The sequence below is a fragment of the Grampus griseus genome (assembly GCF_964374135.1).
Source record: "Grampus griseus genome assembly, chromosome: 8".
Taxonomy (NCBI): Eukaryota; Metazoa; Chordata; class Mammalia; order Artiodactyla; family Delphinidae; genus Grampus; species Grampus griseus.
In genome coordinates, this window is record NC_139002.1 from 108,958,279 (window position 1) to 108,977,184 (window position 18,906).

The 18,906-nt window shown below is 63.4% G+C and overlaps 1 protein-coding gene across 4 annotated transcripts; it reads left to right on the forward strand.

Moving 5' to 3' along the window:
• The first annotated feature begins 45 nt into the window (after window positions 1-45).
• On the forward strand, window positions 46-18,609 carry IGF2 (insulin like growth factor 2). 4 transcript variants are annotated; one of them, XM_082661063.1, is made up of 4 exons: window positions 46-169; window positions 12,357-12,519; window positions 14,518-14,675; window positions 15,141-18,609. In XM_082661063.1, exons 2-4 carry the CDS (start codon window positions 12,363-12,365, stop codon window positions 15,378-15,380), a joined length of 555 nt encoding a protein of 184 aa, XP_082517189.1. In that variant the 5' UTR covers window positions 46-169; window positions 12,357-12,362; the 3' UTR covers window positions 15,381-18,609. The 4 variants fall into 4 exon arrangements, with proteins under 4 accessions (XP_082517189.1, XP_082517186.1, XP_082517187.1 ...); XM_082661060.1 differs by lacking the exon at window positions 46-169 and adding an exon at window positions 8,991-9,541; XM_082661061.1 differs by lacking the exon at window positions 46-169 and adding an exon at window positions 8,993-9,541 and having other exon boundaries at window positions 14,527-14,675.
• Window positions 18,610-18,906: the final 297 nt, after the last annotated feature.

Sequence of the window (18,906 nt, forward strand, 5' to 3'; positions counted from 1 at the left end):
CTGCGGGTCAGCTCCCTGCCCAGGCTCCGCAGCCCGAGCACCAGCCGGAGCTGCAGCAGGCCAGAGCCACCCGAGACCCCAGCCCGGAGGTCAGCTGCTGCGGCCTGTGGCCCAGGTGATCCCCACCCGCTCAGAACTGAAGCCGGCAGTCAGCTCCAGCCCCGCAGAGGTGAGTGATTCCAGACTCCCAGGACAGGACCCAGTGTCCCCTGGTACAGATCTCTGCGTAGCAGCCTCCGTACAGGGGCCTGATTTCCTTTGGTGCTCAGAGCCCCCCGGGCAGTTTTAGTTCCCATCCCCGTTTTGACAAGGAGTGGAGGCTCAGAGGGGCTGCGGGTGTGTTCAGAGTCACACAGCTGGAATCTGGGGTTCGGGTGGTCGGCTCCAGGTGCCTCTCTCCCTGGGGGGCTCCCTGCGGTCTGGGCAGCAGCATGGTCCTCAGAGGGGAGCTCCTGGTAGCAGAAGGACAGAGGAAGGGGGAGGGGAGCAGCGTAGAGGAGAAGCCAGGGAGGGGGTCAAGGTGAGGACAGAATTGGAGGAGGAAGGAAGAAGGAGGGCACACCGGGGAAAAACTCATACGCTGGGGAGGAATAGGGGACCCCGGGAAAGCTGGGCTCAGCTGGGGCATGTGAGACCCATCCTCCCTGTCCTGGGCTGCTGGCTGTGGGTCCTCACACCAGTGGTTTGACCTCTCTGTGTCCCCATTTGTCAAAGTGGGCGACAGTCGCAGCCCTCCTGGCTGTTGAGAATTGAGAGGCGCGACTGAGGTATGACCAGAGGCCGGAGAGGCATTCTCAGTGCTGCTGTCATGATTCCATTGTGTTCAGGCCGGCGGGGCTTCCTGTGTGTGCGTGGGGGCCGCGGGGGGGTGACTAGAAAGGCCCAGGGGCCAGAGCCTCCTTGGACACTTCTGGAGCCAGCTCCGTGGTGGTGGCCGCAGGGTTCACGCATCAGGTACCGGGGTGGGGGCCCAGGCTAAGCTGCCCTAGAGGGACGCTCGCTCCAGGCTCGCCGAGAGCTTTGGAGGTGGAGGTGGGTGGGTCTGTGTTCTTGCTGCTGACCCCAAAGCGACAGAGGCCACTCTTCAGGGCCTGCAGTGGGGGACCCAGCAGGTGCCCCCTTGCAGGCTGGTCTGCGCATCCGAGAGAGAAACCAAGAACGTTTTTTAAAGGTGTCTTTAGTTCAGACACTACATAAAATAGTACAATAGTGGCGACGCCTCGGTCCTTCCCGAGGGCGCCTGCTCGGCCCCCTCCCCTGCTGCCCACACACCGACCCATACGTACTTCTGACTTTTGGTTTATTGATCAGTGGCTTGTGGTGCCTTGTGCCTGGGGTGGCTCGCGCCGTCGGGTCCTGGCGTTCCAGCTGGGGCCTGGGTCCCCTGCCTCCAGCTGGGCTGACCGGAGCGGGTGTCCCTCCTAGATTGGAGGGCAGGGTCCTTGCCCCCAGCGGCGGGTGCCCTGCGGGGTGGGGGGTGAAGGAGGGGCGCTCAGGGGACTCTCGGAGAACGAGCCGGGTTTGTAAAATGCTGGGCTTAGTCCCAGGGAGGGGGGGGCGGCCAGCTCGGAGCCAGAGCCGGGGGAGGAAACCGGGGAGTGGGAAAGGCCGGCTGCAGGGCGGGCGGGAGCGAGGGAACCGGCAAGGCAGGAGCACTGGAGCCGCGGGCCTGGGTGCAGGGCCGGGCTTGCTGGGGTGAGTCCGAATCTTTGGGGGGATGGTTATTCTCTTTGAAATGTGGTTTGCAGGTCTAGAGGGGCGGCCAGGGCTGCTGCAGGGTGGGGGGGGGAGGTCGTTAGGGGTGGGGGGGAATGGCGCTTGGGGCTGAATTCCTGCCAGCCAAGCCCTGTGCTGGGGGAGACCCCAGCCCCACGACATGCCCCGCTTGCTGGCAGGTCCCTTCCTACCGTGGGGGGCCGGAAGTCGGGGCGACCTGGGCGGCTGGTCCTGGCTGGGGGCGGCCAGTGCCCTTTTTGAGCCCCGAAGCGACCCGGATCTGCCCCCCGACAACCCTGCCCCTTTAGCCGAACTCGTGACTAAATAAGGCGAGGGTTCAGCAGGCAGCCCCTCACGGGGAGGAAGTGCATCTCTGCCCCCCTCCCCTCGCCCTGATGGCCCAGCCTGGCACCCCAAGGTGGCCTCAGCCGTCTTACCTCCAAGGTCCAGGTCTGCAGGCACCGGCGGCAGCTTCTCCAGGGCTGGCGCCTGCTCAGGGCACAAAGCAGGGGAGTGGCTCACCAGAGGGCCGCTGGCATGGGTGCGCCCAGGCAGCCCCACTGACACACGTCTCACCCCAGCCTTCCGCCACCCCCAGCCTGGGAAGTAGGACTGGAGGAGAGGTGGGGAAACCAGAGCAGGGCCGAGGGCAGCAGAGGCCCTCATCCAGGACTTGAAATCTGCTCTGGGATCCCAGGGAGCCGGGTCCGCAGACAGGCACTTAAAAATACTCCTCGCCCCCAATTTACAAGTCGCCACAGAATAGGGAGCTAGCAGCCACGCTTCCCTTCCGGAGGCTCCCTCCTCGCCTTCCCTCCTATAGGCATAGGCCTGAAAGCCAGGGACGCGGGGGACTGCAGAAGGCTGGTGGAGGGGGAAAGGGGGGCAGTGATGGGCGGGAGGGGGGGCGAGACAGGCCAGATGTTCTTGGAATGGACACGGGGGTGATTGATACGGACTGGAATTTGAAGGGGGAACATTCCCCACGTGCCTTGGGCTCTGGGTGGAAAATGGGCTGGTTTTTTTCATAGGTGGGGGGGTGTCCTCCCTGTCCTGCCAAGCTCCTGTGAAAGGGCTGCCTCAGCCCTGCCCAGTCCCCACACCTGTCCAATGGCCTTAACCCCTGCCTTCCCAGAGTGTCAGGCTTTGAGGTGTCCCCCTTCTAGCTGGGGTCCCTCTGTGGGGTGACAGCGGGGACAAGCGACGGCCGGCATACCGGTCGGAGGCCCCGCCATTCTGCTGCCCCCAGCAGCAGCCCCTCTCTGGCAGCGCCCCCAACCCACAGATGCCCCTGAGGTGGCTGTCCCCCACCTCCCACATTGCCCAGTTCCGAAGGGGTGATCCAGTTCCCGCCAGTGCCTTGGGGCTGGGTAGGGTTCAGTGTTTGTCTTCAAGGAACTAGGCTTTCACAGCTCGGAGAGGGAGGCTTTTCGTGAAAATTCTCTTCGAGAAAAACGAAAGGAGACCCCTGACCCCCAGCCACCGTGCAGGCCTCCCCCCATCTCTTCCCCCGACTTTCTTCTCCTCTTTCCCAGGCCTTCTGCTCTCCCGCATCACCAGAACAAAACTGGGTTCGCTCTCGTTTGGGGGCTGGGGAAGGCCCGGACGGCGCTCTTCGGAGCGCCGGGGCGAGCAGGGGGTGGCCGCCGGGGGTGCTCCCGGGCCCCCAAACCGAGCCGGGGACGAGCCTGCCCGCGGCGGCGGCGCAGCCGCGGCTTCGCCTAGGCTCGCAGCGCGGGAGCGCGTGGGGCGCGGCGGCGGCGGGGAGCCCGCGGGCCTCCTCGCAGGCGGCCGAGCAGGGAGCCCGGAGCCCCGGGAGCGTCGGGGGAGCAGCGCCCCATCGCTCCCCCGCGGCTCTCGGGTTTCTCCCTTCCACCCCGACGCCCGCCCGGCCGGGCTTCTGCACGGAAGCGCTCTCATGGCCCAGGAGGCAAAAGCGGGAGAAGCCATGTGCCAGCCGGGGTGGAGGGCGCCCCTGGGAGTCCCGCGCACCAGCCCCGGAGCTGCTGCTACTGCCGCCGCCGCCGCCGCCGCCGCCGCCGCCGCCGCGCAACCCGCGCTCGCGTCCCCCGGGGAGGGCGCCACTGCTCCGCGCGAGTCCCGGGGGCGGCGGATCCCCAGCGGCGGGTGCTTCCCCGGGCACCGGAGCTCAACCTCTCAAACGCAGCCCTCCATTCCCAGGGTCCCAACCCACCCAGCACCTTCCCCGCTCCTCCGGATCGCAGACATTATATTTTCTGGTCTCTTCCAAATTTAAGCCTTGCTCAGGTCCCCCCAGTACATTCAACATTTCTCCAGGTCACAAGGGTTTTTTTTTTTTGGTTTGGTTTGGGTTTTTTTTGCACATTAATTTCTGGGGATCTGAAAACGCATAACCCCCACTGGCTTTCCCAGGTTTACACTAGTGGCCTGGGTCCCCAAACTCATTGGGTGTTTTCTCCCAGGCTCTTCACAATTTTATATACCCCCCAGCCCCACCCCCAGGTTCTGCAGAGTTACACAGTGGCAAACCCTATTCGGGAAGATTTAAACATTAACCCTGGGTCCTGTGGTCAGGCTGACCAATTCGCCTGGCTCCCCAGAATGTGCACAGTGTTCTTCTGGCATTTAGGCATCATTCCCAAACAAGTGGAGCTCTCTTCCTGTGTCCCCGTAATTTTGGACGACAGTGGCTCCCAAGCTTACCACCCCTGTTCTGGGCCCCCCACACTGAAGCCCTGTTCCCCTGGTTCACCAGAGTTCGGGGCATTATCTGCTGGGTTCCACAACTGTATTGGCCTCACCCTGGGTTCCCTAAATTTTCCACAAAGAATCCTAGGCACCCCCACCTCCGCAACACACTAAGCCATTTCCCCGGGACCCTCAGGGTCTGAACGTTGCTCCCCATACCTCCACCAAAATTTAGGCGTTACACCCAAAGCACACCGATCCCCCTTCTGAATCATAAACAGTCTGCGCTCTGATCTCCTGAGTTCCACAAAATTGAGAGGATGATTTCTGGTCCCCAAAACGCATTGATTTCTGGTCCCCCCCTTTTTTTTTTTGGTGGGCCATGAAGATATGGGGCGTTCATTCCCGGGGATCTCCAAGCTTCCTTGCCACTTATCAGGTTCCTTAAAATTTAGACACTTACCCAGGCCCCGAAAGCACGCGGAGCAATTATCCAAGGTGCGCTCAATTGTGATCGTGGACAGGCAGATTCCCCCAAATCGCAAACCTCCCAGGTCCCCCTGGGTCAAACCACGCACAAAACAAACTCTTTCACAGAGCCTATATCTTGTTATACCAAGCTCTTTTGAGTGTCCCAGTAACCAAATATTCTGAATATTTTCTCCGCCTCATAACATTCTGAATATTAAAAAATTCCCTGGGCCCCACGAGCTTACTGACAAGAATCCAGGTTTTCTAAAACTCAGAACGGATCCCATATCCCGGGCCAACCAACGCTGGACCCTTTCCTCTATTTGGACACGCTGGGCTCTCAACATCAGGCACTGCCCTCCAGGCCCCCCAGACACATTCAATGTTACACTTCTGTCACAGAAAGGCACCGATTTCTTGGGCTCCAAGGCATCTCAGGCACCCACTGAGTCACCCCAAATTTAGTCGACATTTTCTGAGTCTCCCAGACACTGCAAACCCCCTGTAGATACCCAGCTGCAGGCACTGATTCTTCAGGCCCCACCACTTAGGAACTCTGAATCCTTTCCCCATAAAACTTAGATACTGACCCTCATTTCTCCTGAGGACTTCGAAGAGCTTCTTTGGATCCCCAGATTCAGAAATGATTTTTCTGGGGCCTCCAGATTGAGACACTGCCTGCCAGCCCTCCAAAATAAACTGAGATTATTTTCCCCCCTCCACAAAAGAATTGATCTTTTTTTGAACGTTGATTTATGGGTCCCCTGACTTGATGATCCTTGCCCCGAGTCCCCCTAAATTTAGGCAATTTTCCACAGGCCTCCCAAAGTGAAATTGCCCAGATACCGAAAAAAATCCCCGGGTCCTGGAAATCCCAGGTATTATAGGCCGCGTCCTACAAGCTTCCTTGCTACTAACCAGGTTCCCTGAAATTTAGGTACCAATCTCTATTGAACAATTTTCATGGATTCCCCCAAACTTGGGCCACGTCTTCCTAGGGTGCCCCAAATGCAGACAGTGCCCAGGAAAATATATTTTTTTCCTGTTCACCAAAAATAAACTAATTGAAACCAACGTAAAAATTAAGATATAAAAGGACATTGATTTTCTGCATTCTCCAAATGTCCTGATCACACCCCAGGTTGCCCCGAATTTAGATCGTGTTTCTTGACTCTCTAAAGGACATTGAGGATTTTCTCAAAAGCCACAGCAATTATGGAAGTTACTTTCCCTGGGTGATGCAAGCGTCCAGGCCACTAACTTGAATTTCTAAGTTGTGGAAATTAATCTCCACTCTTCTCCACCGCATGGACGATTTGCCTAGATCCCCAAAATGTGTCCATTGTTTTTCTTCCCCCGGTTTTAGACAGTACGCCTCTGGGGTTCTCCCAAGTTTCACGCTGAGCATTTTCCTCGGGTCATCCCCAAACCTACTTCGCCACAAAGTGGGACCCCCCACAAACTTGCTGACCCAGATGCTGGGGTCCCCACATTTTAGACGCGGCTCCCTTGTCCCCCAGTTGCAGGGAGAAATCCCCCCTGTCCTCAGACTCGGACTCTCTTTCTGGAGTCTCGAATTTAGTCGTGAATCGCAGTTCCCCACACCGACGCAACCTCCCTTGGGTCCCCACTTCAGGACACTCGTTCTCTCGCCCGCAAATCAGGCGGCTCTGACTTGCGTTCCCGGCCTTTGGGCATTGTTCCCGGCCCCGCCGCGGTCTCTGCAGCTTCCCCAATCCCGCGTACCACGGGCACTGGTTCTGGGCCTCTCTGCGTCTCCTACGAAGTCCCCGGAGCTCCTCGGAGTTGGAAAATTTCTCTTGTGTTCCCCAAACACACTTGGCCCAGCAGCGTGTCCTCCAGGACGCAGGCAGTGCTTCTCCCGCGTCCAGGAAAACGACTGGGCATTGCCCCCAGTTTCCCCCAAATTTGGGCATTGTCCCCGGGTCTTCCAACGGACTGGGCGTTGCCCCCGGACACTGGGGACTGCCCCCGGGGTCTCGCTCACCTTCAGCGCGTCCGCCGCCCGTTGCAGAGCGCTCGCTCTCTGCCTCGGCTCCTAGCGCGCCCGCGGACGCAGCCTCCGGCCTCCAGCCTCGCGGTGAGCTCCCCGCCGCCTCGCGTCCCGGCCCGGCTCCCAAACCCACCCGCCGCCGTCCCGAGCGGCTGCCGGGGACACCGGCGCGGGGCGCGGGAGCCTGCGGCGGGCTAGCCCCTCGGCGGCCGCGCTCGCTAGGCCGGGCGCCCTGAAACCCGCGCCGCTTTCGTTTGCTCTCTGCAAAGATCACGGTCGTGGGGAAAGCGCCTCGGCGGCCCCCCAGCGGGGCAGGCAGGGCGCAGGGTAGGAGGGACGCGGAGGACAGGCGCACCCGGCTCGGGCGGCGCGGCGCCGCCAGCCGCCGGGCGGAGGACTCCGGGAGGCGCGCGCCGAGCGCGGGCGACGTGATTGATGGCGGAGCGAGGGGGCGAGCCGGGCGCGGGCTTCCGCCGCCGGCGGCCCCTTCCCCTCGGAGGGGCGCTGGCTGCCGGGGCTCCTGGGGGCGGGCGGGGCACGGGGGCTCGTGCGTGGTTTTTGACTTGGTAAAAATCACAACGACTTCTTACATCGTCCAAACTCTCCAGGAGATGGTTTCCCCAGACCCCCAAATTATCGTGGTGGCCCCTGGGGCTGAACCCGAGTCTGCGCAAGTCCAACGCACTGAGGACGGGGGAACTATTATCCGGATATTTTGGGTGGGCCCCAAAGGCGAGCTGCTTAGATGCACCCCGGTGAGCCCGGTCATGCAGGTAGGATTTGAGCGATGTTTCCCGCCCTGCTCGTATCTCTCCCGGCAGGCGCAGCCCGGGCCGGCCCCATGCCTGGCCCAGATTCGGTCCTGGCCCGGCCGGCCCTCCCCACGTACCGCACCTGGCGGCCGCCGAGGCTACTCCCCGGTTCCCGCGCGGCACCGGGGGGCGCTCGGGCTCCGGCTGCGGCTCGAGGGGCTGCGCCTGCTCGGGCAGGTGGCGGCTGCGCGCCCCGCCCGCGCCCAGGGACTCCCCACTTCCCTTGTACATCCCAGCGGCACTCGGGGACCCCCGACCCAGTGTCGAGCCACCTGCGCCCGCATTCCGACAGGGCACCCTCGCCGCGTAGCCCCCTGGCCGGGCGCGGGGACCTGGCCGTCGCTAGGGCGTGTGACGCCGCCCACCCTGGTCGCCCCGCGTCCCCCGTGCACTAATGCGGGGACCTTGGCACCCCGGAACCTAAGACGGGGCCCCCAAACACTTTAGAATAGCGATTCGGGATTTCTTTCGAACTCTGCCGATCCCTGCCCCCAATCCAATCTCGCCCCCGCGCACCCCACAGCCCCCCCCCAACCGCCGCCCCCCGGGACCCCAAGCCCGCCCCCCGCCCTTGGCTCGAGTTGCGAGGGCGGTCCGGGGGCGGGGCGAGGGCCCCGCGGGCGCCCATTGGCGCGGGCGCACGGCCAGCGGGGCCCGAGCGGGCGCCGAGCCGCGGGGTGGCGCGGCTATAAGAGCCGGGCGTTGGCGCCCGGAGTTCGCCTGCTCTCCGGCGGAGCTGCGTGAGGCCAGGCCGGCCCCCGGCCCCCCCCTTCCGGCCGCCCCCGCCTCCTGGCCCACGCCCGCCCGCGCTCGGCCCGCCAGCGCCTCCACCCGGCTGGCGGCCCCGCGTCGACGCCGTCCGCCGCCACGCTGCTGACTCCCATCTCGGGCGCCGTCGGCGGGGTCGCGCTCCGCCGGCCTGCGGATCCCCCGCCGCCTCCTCCTCATCTACCTCAACGCCCGTCCCGCTTCGCCCGAGGAGGCGGTCCCCCCCGCAGGCAGTCCGGCTCGCAGGCCGCCGGCGTTGTCATCCCCCGCGCTCCCTCCCGGCCCTCCCCGGCGCGCAGCCCGGCCGCTCCCCCTCCTCGCTGCGTCCCGAGCGGCCCCGGCGCCGCCACCGCCGCCCCCCCCGAGGCCCGGGCTCGCGACGGCCGAGGGCTCCGTCGGCCCAAACCGAGCTGGGCGCCCGCGGCCCGGGTGACGCCTCCGCTCCGCCCCCCTCAGCACCTTCCCCGGCCCCCGACGTTGCGCCCTTTCCTCGCTTCTCTGCGCTCCCCGTCCCCTCTCCGGCCTCTGGTCCCGGCCCCCTCTCTTCTTCCGCAGCCTTCCCTTTGCTCCCTCCCGCCCCCCCCAGCTCCTTGCCTCCAACTCCCTCCCCTTCCACGCCCGCCCTCTCGCCTTCGCCGTCCCAAAGTGGATTAATTATACGCTTTCTGTTTCTCTCCTCGCTGTTCTCTCCCGCTGTGCGCCTGCCCGTCTCTCACTGTCCTCTCTCTCTCTCTCTCTCGCCCTCTCTTCGGCCCCCCCCTTTTCACGTTCACTCTGTCTCTCTCACTATCTCTGCCCCTCTCTATCCTTGATACAACAGCTGACCTCATTTCCCGATACCCTTTCCCCCCCTAAAAGTACAACATCTGGCCCGCCCCAGCCCGCAGACAGCCCGTCCTCCCCAAACAATCAGACGAGTTTCCCACCCCCCCAAAAAAGCCATCCCCCCGTTCTGCCCCGTCGCACATTCGGCCCCCGCGACTCGGCCAGAGCGGCGCTGGCAGAGGAGTGCCCGGCAGGAGGGCCAACGCCCGCTGTTCGGTTTGCAATACGCAGCAGGGAGGTGGGCGGCCCCTGCGCCGGCTTCCAGGTAAGCTGCGTGCGGGCCGGGCCGGGCCGGGGCGGCTGGGCCCGGGGCAGACAGGGTGGGGGGCTGTCGGTCACGTTCCGCGTCTCGAACCCCGCGCTCTGCCCTGTGCCGCGGAGGAGGGGGCGAGGGGTGGGGGGGGGGCGGGGTGGGGACTTGGGAAGTGCCCGGGGAGGTGTGAGCTGTCTGCAAGGCGACTTCCTGGTCGCTTTGCGGGTGCAGGGGGTGTTGCTGAAAGTTTGTGATTTGTGCCGCGGGGGCGGGGGCGGGGGGCAGTGCAACGAGGACGGGCGCAAGTCTCAGAAACCCACCCTGGTATGTTGACTCGGTGCCAGCAAGACCGAGAGAGGAAAACTGGGTGGGCGGGGCCAGGATGGAGCGAGGGGGGCCGAGTTGGCAAAGGAGTCCTGCCAGACACCGCATTCGCAGCGCACTCCCTACAGCCTCCCTCTCCCTGTCCCCGACATTGCCCACCAGTAATCTGGAGAGAGGGTCTGGTCCAGGGCTCGAAAGGGCAGCAGTGGACAACCCAGAGAGGGTAACTGCCCCTGCCCCAGTGGGCAGATGGAAGTTTCCAGACAAGGAGGTGGAAAGCAGCCCCCCTCCCTGCACCCCCGCCCCCATTTCCCGGTGCCAGGATGGGCTGGGGGTGCAGGATGAGCCCCCCCGCCCCCCGTTCTTTGCTAAGAGATGGTGGGGAAGGCGGTTGGGGGTGCCGCAGAGAAGGGAACGGCTGGAAGGAGGGAGGGGGCGGGAGCAAAGGGGGCGGGGGGAGTGGTCAGCAGGGAGAGGGGTGGGGGTAGGGTGGAGCCGCGGCTGGGAGGAGCCGGCTCAGACATAAAAGCTGAGGCACTGACCAGCCTGCAAACTGGACATTGGCTTCTCCTCTGAGGCAGCCTTCCAGCCTCCTCCTCCCGCATCCTCTTCCTCCAGCCCCAGCGAGCCTCCTGTCCAGCTGCAGGTAACCGGGGCTGTTGAGCGAGGACCCGGCTGCCCTCCCGCTCCAGCCTCAGCCCCTTGGCCCCTGCCCGCGGCCTCCCACCCAGCCCCTTCATCCCTCCCCTCTGCCTCTGCCCTGTCGCCCCTGCCCTCCCTCCTCTGCCCGCTTGGTCACCTGGCCCGCACAGCTGCATGCCCCTCGTCTAGTCTTCTGCTCTCTGCCGGTGCCCTGGACTGGACCCCGCACCGAGTGGCTGGGCTTGCAGAAGGATGGGGCTGCCGCTCGGACGGCACCGAGTCCCTAGCTGGACAAATTTGTTCCTAGAATTTGGAGGGGGGGGCGGCACCGGGCTGTCGGGAGACAGGCTGGGGTCTGGTGCAGGGAGGAGGTGAGCTGAGCCAGGCGGCAGTTTCCATCTTCCACGGAGCTGGCCCTGCTCGTCAGGAGCTTAAGCGAGACTGTGCTTCCTTCGCAGCCCCTCATTTCCTACACGATTTATTGCATCAAAATTCCCCTGGGCCCAGCATGCAGCAGCCTTGCTCCAGGCTGGCAAGGGGCGTGCTGCTCGGTGCCTCTGTGCTCACTGGGTGCACAGCCTAAGAGGGACACACGTGGGCAGCTCCACCCAGGCCCTTACTAGGGTAGCCTGCGGGTGCCACGGGGCTCAGGGGCACCCGGCCGAGACTGTCCCCCCAGAAGGGGCTCGTACCTGGGCCCGCAGAGGGCAGGCTGGGGCTGCCTGCCTGGGGGGCTTCCACCTTTTGGAGGGCTAGGGGTGGCTCGCTGCGTCCCAAGAGGAGTCAAGGTCCCTTTCAAGCCCCCCGACTCCTTCGGGGACCTGGTTAACCCTTGCCCCAGGTCTGCAGCCACAAAACCTTGCAAGGGGGTGTGTCTTGAGATGTGCCTCTCCTTCTAGGCGGTGCCCTGAGGGACCGGGGGTCTGGCCTCTAGGTGGCCTGAGCTGTTCTCTCCAGCTCCTGGGGTGGGGTTGGGTACCCCAAATGGGGAGAGGGCCTGGTGGTCCTGGAGGGACTTTGAGGTCCCTGGCCCTGGGTAGTGTGATGCGAGGCCTGGAAAGGAGGCTTTCGGCTTTTATGTGTGTTTGGGGTGCCCAGGGCAGGCTGGAGTCGAGGGACTGAGTGATGTAGGAGAAGGTGGTTCCTGGGAGCGTGGCTGGCACCGCCGTGCTGACCGTCGGACCCTTGACCCAGGCTTTGCTGAGCCGCAGACTGAGAGGGTGGGAGAGGCAGTGCGGGAGGGAGGAGGGTGGTGCTGGCCCAGCAGAAGCCCCCTGTTGCTTTGGGAGGGAGGCTGGTCCTCCTGGCACCCTTGCTCAGCCGGTCCTCTGAGATGCACATGTTCTGTGCTGGGGTGGGGCCGTCTGCCATCTTGGCTGGCGCTGGGAGGCCCGAGGAGTGGCCGCTGCCCTGTGCCGGCCCCGCCCCCATGACATCATAGGATGGAGGCCAGGTCCAGTGTCCAGCACTGGCCCCTGCAGCTCTGGGTGTGGCTGAGCCCCTGCAGTAATAACGATGGGGATCCCCACGTGAAATTACTGACTAGCACTCGGTGCCCCTCAGAGGTGTGCCCCGCACACGGCCCTTCACGCGGGGCAGCTCTGCATCCTGCCTGCGTCAGCAGTGGAAGCTCCAGGTCTTCTGTAATTAAAACAATTAAGATTAAGGAGAAAGCCGTGCTTTAAAGCTGTAACTGGACTTTAAATTAGGAGATGGCTGGGCTGAGTGTCCCCGAAGGGAGCAGGCCCGCATCCCCTTGCTGGGCCAGCATTTCGGGACGCCCTGGCTGGTGGGCAGTGGGAGGGGCCCGGGCCTGGACGTGGCGGGGCGGTGGGCTCACGCCTCTTGTCTCCGCCCGCAGACACCGATGGGGATCCGAGTGGGAAAGTCGATGCTGGGGCTGCTCGCCTTCTTGGCCTTCGCCTCGTGCTGCTATGCTGCTTACCGCCCCAGTGAGACTCTGTGCGGCGGGGAGCTGGTGGACACCCTCCAGTTTGTCTGCGGGGACCGCGGCTTCTACTTCAGTAAGTAGCTCAGCGGGGCGAGGGCGGAGGGGTGTGCGCAGCGGGTGCTCGATAGATGCCGGAGTCCTCCTTACCGCATGTCAGACACCTCTGCAGGTCTTCAGCGCACCTGGCCTGGGGGTCGGGCCCAGGGAGGCCCCTCGGAGGTGAATGAGCCCGGGGCCCTTGCTGTGAGACTTGGAGAGCGCAGTCACGCCCTCGCAGTCCACATTTATTAGGCACTTACGGTGTGCTTGGGCGGTGCCCGCACTCCCTGATCTCTTGCAGGTGGGAGGGAGAGTGGACGGTGGTATCTACAGGGGGACCAGACCTTAAGTGGCAGGTGCGGGTGGGGTGCAGAGTGGGCTGGAGGCCGGGCTTCCGGGCGGGGTGACCCAGGCCCCCACAGGGAGGCAGCCCTTCCCCTCCTGCTTCTCCCTGACCTGCCCATGGGCAGGGCTGCGGGCACTGGTTTCCCCGCACGTTTTGCCCACATCTTGGCAACGGGCAGATACCCGTGGATGGTGAGATTTTAAATGGAATCAAATGGGTTGAAAACCAGTCAGAATAAAAGCACACGTTGCTGGCGGCGTGAGTGTGCCTGGCCCACGCTCGGCTGCATCCGCAGGAGGGGACCGCCGGGGCCCCCAGGCCTGGGTGGGACCCGCACCCGAGGGGCAGGGCACAGTGCAGGGCGCCCGCCTGCTGGCCCGAGGGCTCTGTTCTTCGCCCTCCTCTCTGATTCCCAACCTGCAGGAGCCGGCTGGGCATGTGGAGACCTCTGCTCTCCCTTGCCCCTGTGCCCTGTGTGGCAGGGCGGGTCCCCCGTTGGAGGTGAGCTCTCCTTCGGGGTGTGGGCTCTTGCCCTCGTTTCCCAGCAGTCTGGGCCTCAGTTTCTTTAACTGCAGGACGGGTCAGGGGAGTTCCGGAGAGTGTCCATCCGGATAACGGGAGAAACTGGGGAGCAGTTTCTTGACCCTCGAGGGGGGAGGGAGTGTGTGCTCCCCCTGGGCTCAGCCGGACACTGCTCAGGGCTGGGTGTGGGTGGGGACATGGCTGGGGCAAGCAGGCAGTGGCCGTAAGGCTCATCGTAACCATCACCCACCACAAGGCACCTTCTTCTGCAGCCTTTACTTACCCACCCTCTGAAATGGGCCGAAAATGCCCGTCTTGCATGTCAGAGCTTCTCTTTAAAAAACATTCCTGCTTCTTGACGCTTCTGAGGCCCCTGCCTGCCCTGGCTTCTCCTGTGGCCTCTGTCTCCTGCCACATTTGGGGGCAGGGGATAGCACCGTACGGTCTGGTGCTGGCTGGCCCTCGCCCGGGGAGTGGCCCCCTGGCACCAGGTTTCCCTGAAAGGAGGGCCGGGCTGAGCCCCCAACCCTTTCGACCCTGCACCTGGACCCCTTACTAGGGGCTCCTCTCCCTCCCCCCACCGATGGCGGAAGGCAGGCCGGGGGCTTTTCCTTGCAGCTGAGTCTGGAGCCTGTGCGTGGAGGAGAGGGGGAGGACGGGAAGAAAGGAGGGCGTGGTTTTTGCAGGTCCTCACTCCTCTCCTCCCGTCTTCTCCTTCTTCCTCCCATTCCTACCTGTCTCGGCGGCGGCTCTAGGGCCGCAGGCACCCAGGCTCCTGGTTGGTTCAGGGATGGCACCTGGGTCCCAGCCGGCCTTTGGGTCAGGACCCTGGGATCCCAGGATGTGGGGCCGGGCCCCGTGCATTTTCCAAACAGCCCCTGGTGGTGGACCAGGAGGCCGTGCCCACTTTACATACGACGAGGGAGGCACCGAGAGGCCAGGGGGCTGGTCCTGGAGCGCACTCACCCCGCTGTCCATTCTCTCCTTTCTGGGGCCCCTGCGCGCCCCCCTCTCGCTTTCTTCCTTCCCTCCAGTCCAAGGCCGGCTGTCCCTGCAAGGTGACCGGCATCCTGTCCCAAGGGCAGGGGCGGCGGGCTGGCTGGAGGAACCCTGGGGAGCCCCCTGGGGCGCTGGTGCTGACGTGCCCTTTCCTTCCTCCTGTGGGACTTCCAGGCAGGCCGGCAAGCCGCGTGAACCGCCGCAGCCGTGGCATCGTGGAAGAGTGCTGCTTCCGCAGCTGCGACCTGGCCCTGCTGGAGACCTACTGCGCCACCCCCGCCAAGTCCGAGAGGGACGTGTCGACCCCTCCGACCGTGCTTCCGGTAAGGCGGCCCCCCCAGCTTGGGTCCGTGGACGGCCCCCCAGCTCTGGGCCCGTGGACAGCCCCCCAGCTCAGGCCTGTGGACGCTCTGGGCCCGTGGGCAGCCCCCCAGCTCTGGGCCTGTGGGCGGCCCGGCCCCTGTGAGGGGAGCCGGCGTCTCCGGGACCCTCCCCCTCTCTGGAGCCCCTCGGGGCTGTGACCTCTAAGCCAGGGGACCAGGGCGCAGCAGCTCCTCAGCTGGAAGCGCGGCTAGGGAGTCCTTTACATGTTTGCCACGTGCCCCCCCCCGCAACCGTGGTGGTGTTGACCAGAAGCCGGGGGAGTTACTGACCTGTCACACGTCGGGCACGCTGCAAGGTTTAGGGACAGCCCCCAGCAGGTTGCCCAGATGTCCCCCCGGGGCCTGGGTGGCTGGGGAGCAGGGGCTGGGGGCCAGGCACCCCTTGACCGGCCCTTCCCCTCTCAGGACAACTTCCCCAGATACCCCGTGGGCAAATTCTTCCAATATGACACCTGGAAGCAGTCCGCCCAACGCCTGCGCAGGGGCCTGCCCGCCCTCCTGCGAGCCCGCCGGGGTCGCACGCTCGCCAAGGAGCTGGAGGTGTTCAGAGAGGCCAAGCGTCACCGCCCCCTGATCGCCCTGCCCACCCAGGACCCCGCCGCCCACGGGGGCGCCTCTCTTGAGGCGTCCGGCCATCGCAAGTGAGCCAAATTGTCGTAATTCTGCAAAGCGGCACCACCCACTCGTGACCTCCTCTTGACCGGACCTTTCCATCAGGTCCCACCGCTGAAACCTCTGTACCGTCCTGTCTGCGGGCTCCCCTGACCTGGCCCCCATGCCCCAACCTCCCCACGTCAGGCTGCTCTCTCCTCGGCCCCCTCCATCGGGCTAAGGGAATCACAACAAAATCTTTAAAAATGTACAAAATCAATTGGCTTTCGCCCTCTCCCCCAAATTATCACCCCCAAATTACCCCCAAATTACACAACCAAAATTGCAATCACAAACGTGTCGGCCCCCTTGAAACGAATTGGCTTCTTAGCAACACCGGAAAAGCTAACTAGCTTTCCAGAAAACCCTAAAAAAAAAAAAAATCAATTAGCTGAAAAAAAAAAATACTAAAAATAAATTGGCTTCAAAACAATTGGCAAAATAAAAGAATTCGGCCCCCACCCTTCCTTCTCGTTCCTCTCGGACCTGGACTTCAATTGGCTGTGACTGACCATCCAAGAGAAAGGAAGGCGCCAAATTTGCAGGTAGGCTTGTCACTGCTCGCCAGCCATCTCCCTCCTCCACCAACCCTCGCCGGGCTCTGGCCGTGTGACACCGAAGACCCAAACCTGTTCCTCCCCGTAGTTTCCATCACTGAGACCGCTGTGGAGCCGTGGGGGGGCCCAGCAACACCCAGGGAGCGGTGCACGGGACAGAAAACCCGAATTCGCACAGATAAAACTTAATTGGCATAAACGCCCACACGCTCCAAAATTTTACGTCTGAATTCTCACCTTTGAAAGCACACGCACCCACACGCAACCCTGCACGCGCGCGCGCGCACACACACACACACACACACACACCCTCACACACACCCTCACACATATCCACAACCCTCACACACATCCACACACGCGCGCACACACACACACACACACTCTCACACACATCCACACACGCACACGCACACACACACTCTCACACACATCCACAACCCTCACGTGCATCCACACACACACGCACACACACCCATATATGTGGGATACCCAAACCCAGCATTGTGCAGATGAGACCGCATTCCATCCCAAATTCTTCTCTAAGCTGCCCTGCGATGAGGTTTTCGCGTCCTGTGCTCCTCTCTGGTCCCCTGGGATGCGCCCTAGGGTGGGAGGGTGTGTGTCCCAGGCTCAGGCGCGGGTGGTTCCATCTTTCCGAGATGAGGCAGATCCCCCCTCCTTCTCGGCACCCGTCCTGACCCCACGGCACCTGCAGTGAGAGTCCCGATGCCCCCAGACCCCACTGGCATCCACGCACCTACTATCGTGCTGAGCGAGGAACGGGTTTGGCCGGAGTGGAGATGGCTGTGGCCAAGCAAGACATGCCCTGCCGCGTCGCCTGACCCCCTAGGTGTGCTCCTGTGAGATCTGGGGACCCCCCCAGCACACCTAGGGCTCGCCTTTGCCAGCCTCCTGGGGGAGCCTGTCAGAAATGAGGGCCCCCTGGAGACTGGCAAGGGTCATGGGGAGTGTGGGAAGTCTGGAGGTTGGTGGGGTGGGTGGGGGGGCATTGGGGGCTGGGGGGGGATGCTCTGGGGTAGGAAGTGGTCCAGCAAGGGTTTGGACGAAACGGTCAGGAGGAAGGATTGACGAGGAGACGTGCAGAATTACAGATCGAATCAGGAACCCAAATTGACGCCAATTGATCTATTTCCCCCCTTTAATTGGCTTCTCCTGGGGCTTTTTTCCTTTTTTTTTTTTTTATCCCTCCTTAGCTTTTTGCGCGCTCATGTACCAAATTAAACTTACTCCCCTCCCCGTGTAACAGGGGGGCAGTGACCAAGGACAAGGAACGCACGAAGCCAACCACCTGTCACCTCTGCGGCGCCCGCCGCCGTCCTGCCCTCCGCCATTTATCACCCTTGGTTTGATTTTTGCCTGTCCCTGTCGCTTGGGTTGAGTGGAGAGTGGAGCCTCGCGGGGGTGCTGGCCACTGTGCCCCCCGAGAAGTCAGAGGGGAATGGAGACGGCCGCTGCCTGGCCTGGCCCCCGGGGGCGGTGGCTGGTCCCCGGGGGTCCTGAGGGGCGGAGGAGGGGGCAGGGAGGCGTCTCTTCAGGTGTCAGGAAGGTGCTCGGAGGCCACCAATGTGGGGCCCCCGGCCGGCCCAGCCGGCGGGGGGGAAGGGGCTACAGATGCGTGAGCAAGGGGCTCCATCGGGCGGGAGCAGGTGGCCGCCTTCCGCACACCTGGGGAGCCCTCCCCGCGCCCCTCGGTGACAGCTTGCCCGCCTCCTCAGTGCCCCGTCTGGGCCCCAGGAAGCTCGGAGCTCCGCCGGGCTTCCTGGTGACCAGATGGGGTGATGCCAGGCAGTAGGAGAGGTCCGGAGGGCACGAGCCCTGCAGAGCAGGAGAGCTGCGAGTGTGTCTCACAGCTGGGGTCGCTTGGGCCCCGAGGCCATTGGGTCTGGCGGTACTGACCCAGCCACCATCTCAGCGCCTAGGGCTGCGGCAGGGACCCGGGCGGCTGGGAGGTTTACCTCACCCCCGCCTCTGCCCCCAGCGCAGCCCCCCTGCACAGCAGTCCGACTAGCAATCTAGAGGCCCGAGGCTTCTGGGCCCCGGTGACGGGGCTGGCACGACCCAGGGGGCGGTCCGTGCCAGCCCACCCAAGGCACAGAGGGTCCCCCGGCCAGCGTCCAGGGAGTGGGCCATTTGGACCATTGGACAGAAGCCCAAAAAGCCAAATTGTCTTAATCGGAGAAGCCAGACGGATTGGCCTGAGATCCAAATTGTCTTCGAGGCACCCCAAATTACCTGCCCACTCAGCCAGACGCCACCCACCCAGTGTTCCGTTTGCCTCGATCGGGTGGGGGCTCTGGGGGCGTCTGCCGAGGCTCCTCTGTGTACCCCAGTGAGCAGCTCTCTGTGGGTCATCGCCATCCGACCCGGGCTCCTTCCGACCTCCACGCCCTGGTTGTGGCCCTCCATCGTGTCTCTTCCCCGAGTCCCCCCAGCTGTCTTCAGCGGGACCCCCTCTCGGGTCTCTATACCATCATCTGAGGACCCCCACGCGCAGAACACCGAGTGTCACCTGCCGCCCAGTCCATCCTGCGGCCGTGTTCGCCTCCACTCGCCCCTAACATGCTATTTCTGACAGAATCCACAGCTTGGGTTTTGTCTTTAACTTTTAACGCTCGCAATCCCAAATAAAGCATTTAAATTTATTTTCTTCTGAGTCCTCTGCGTTTTCACTTGGGTACCTGGTGGAGGGAGGGAGGGAGGGGAGGTCTGAGCCCTGGGGAGTGGGCAGGGGAGGTGGGAAGGGGGGGCAGGAAGACCCTGCAGGTGGGGACACCTCCTCTGGGCCCCTGCGGGATTCAACATACAGGTTCAACAGCAGACTAGATAAAGCAGAAGAAAAAAATCTGTGAACTCAAAGACAGGGCAGCAGAATTCATTCGATCAGAGAAGCAAGAGGAAAAAAAAAAATAGCACTCATGGAACAGTGATGGGGTGCAGGG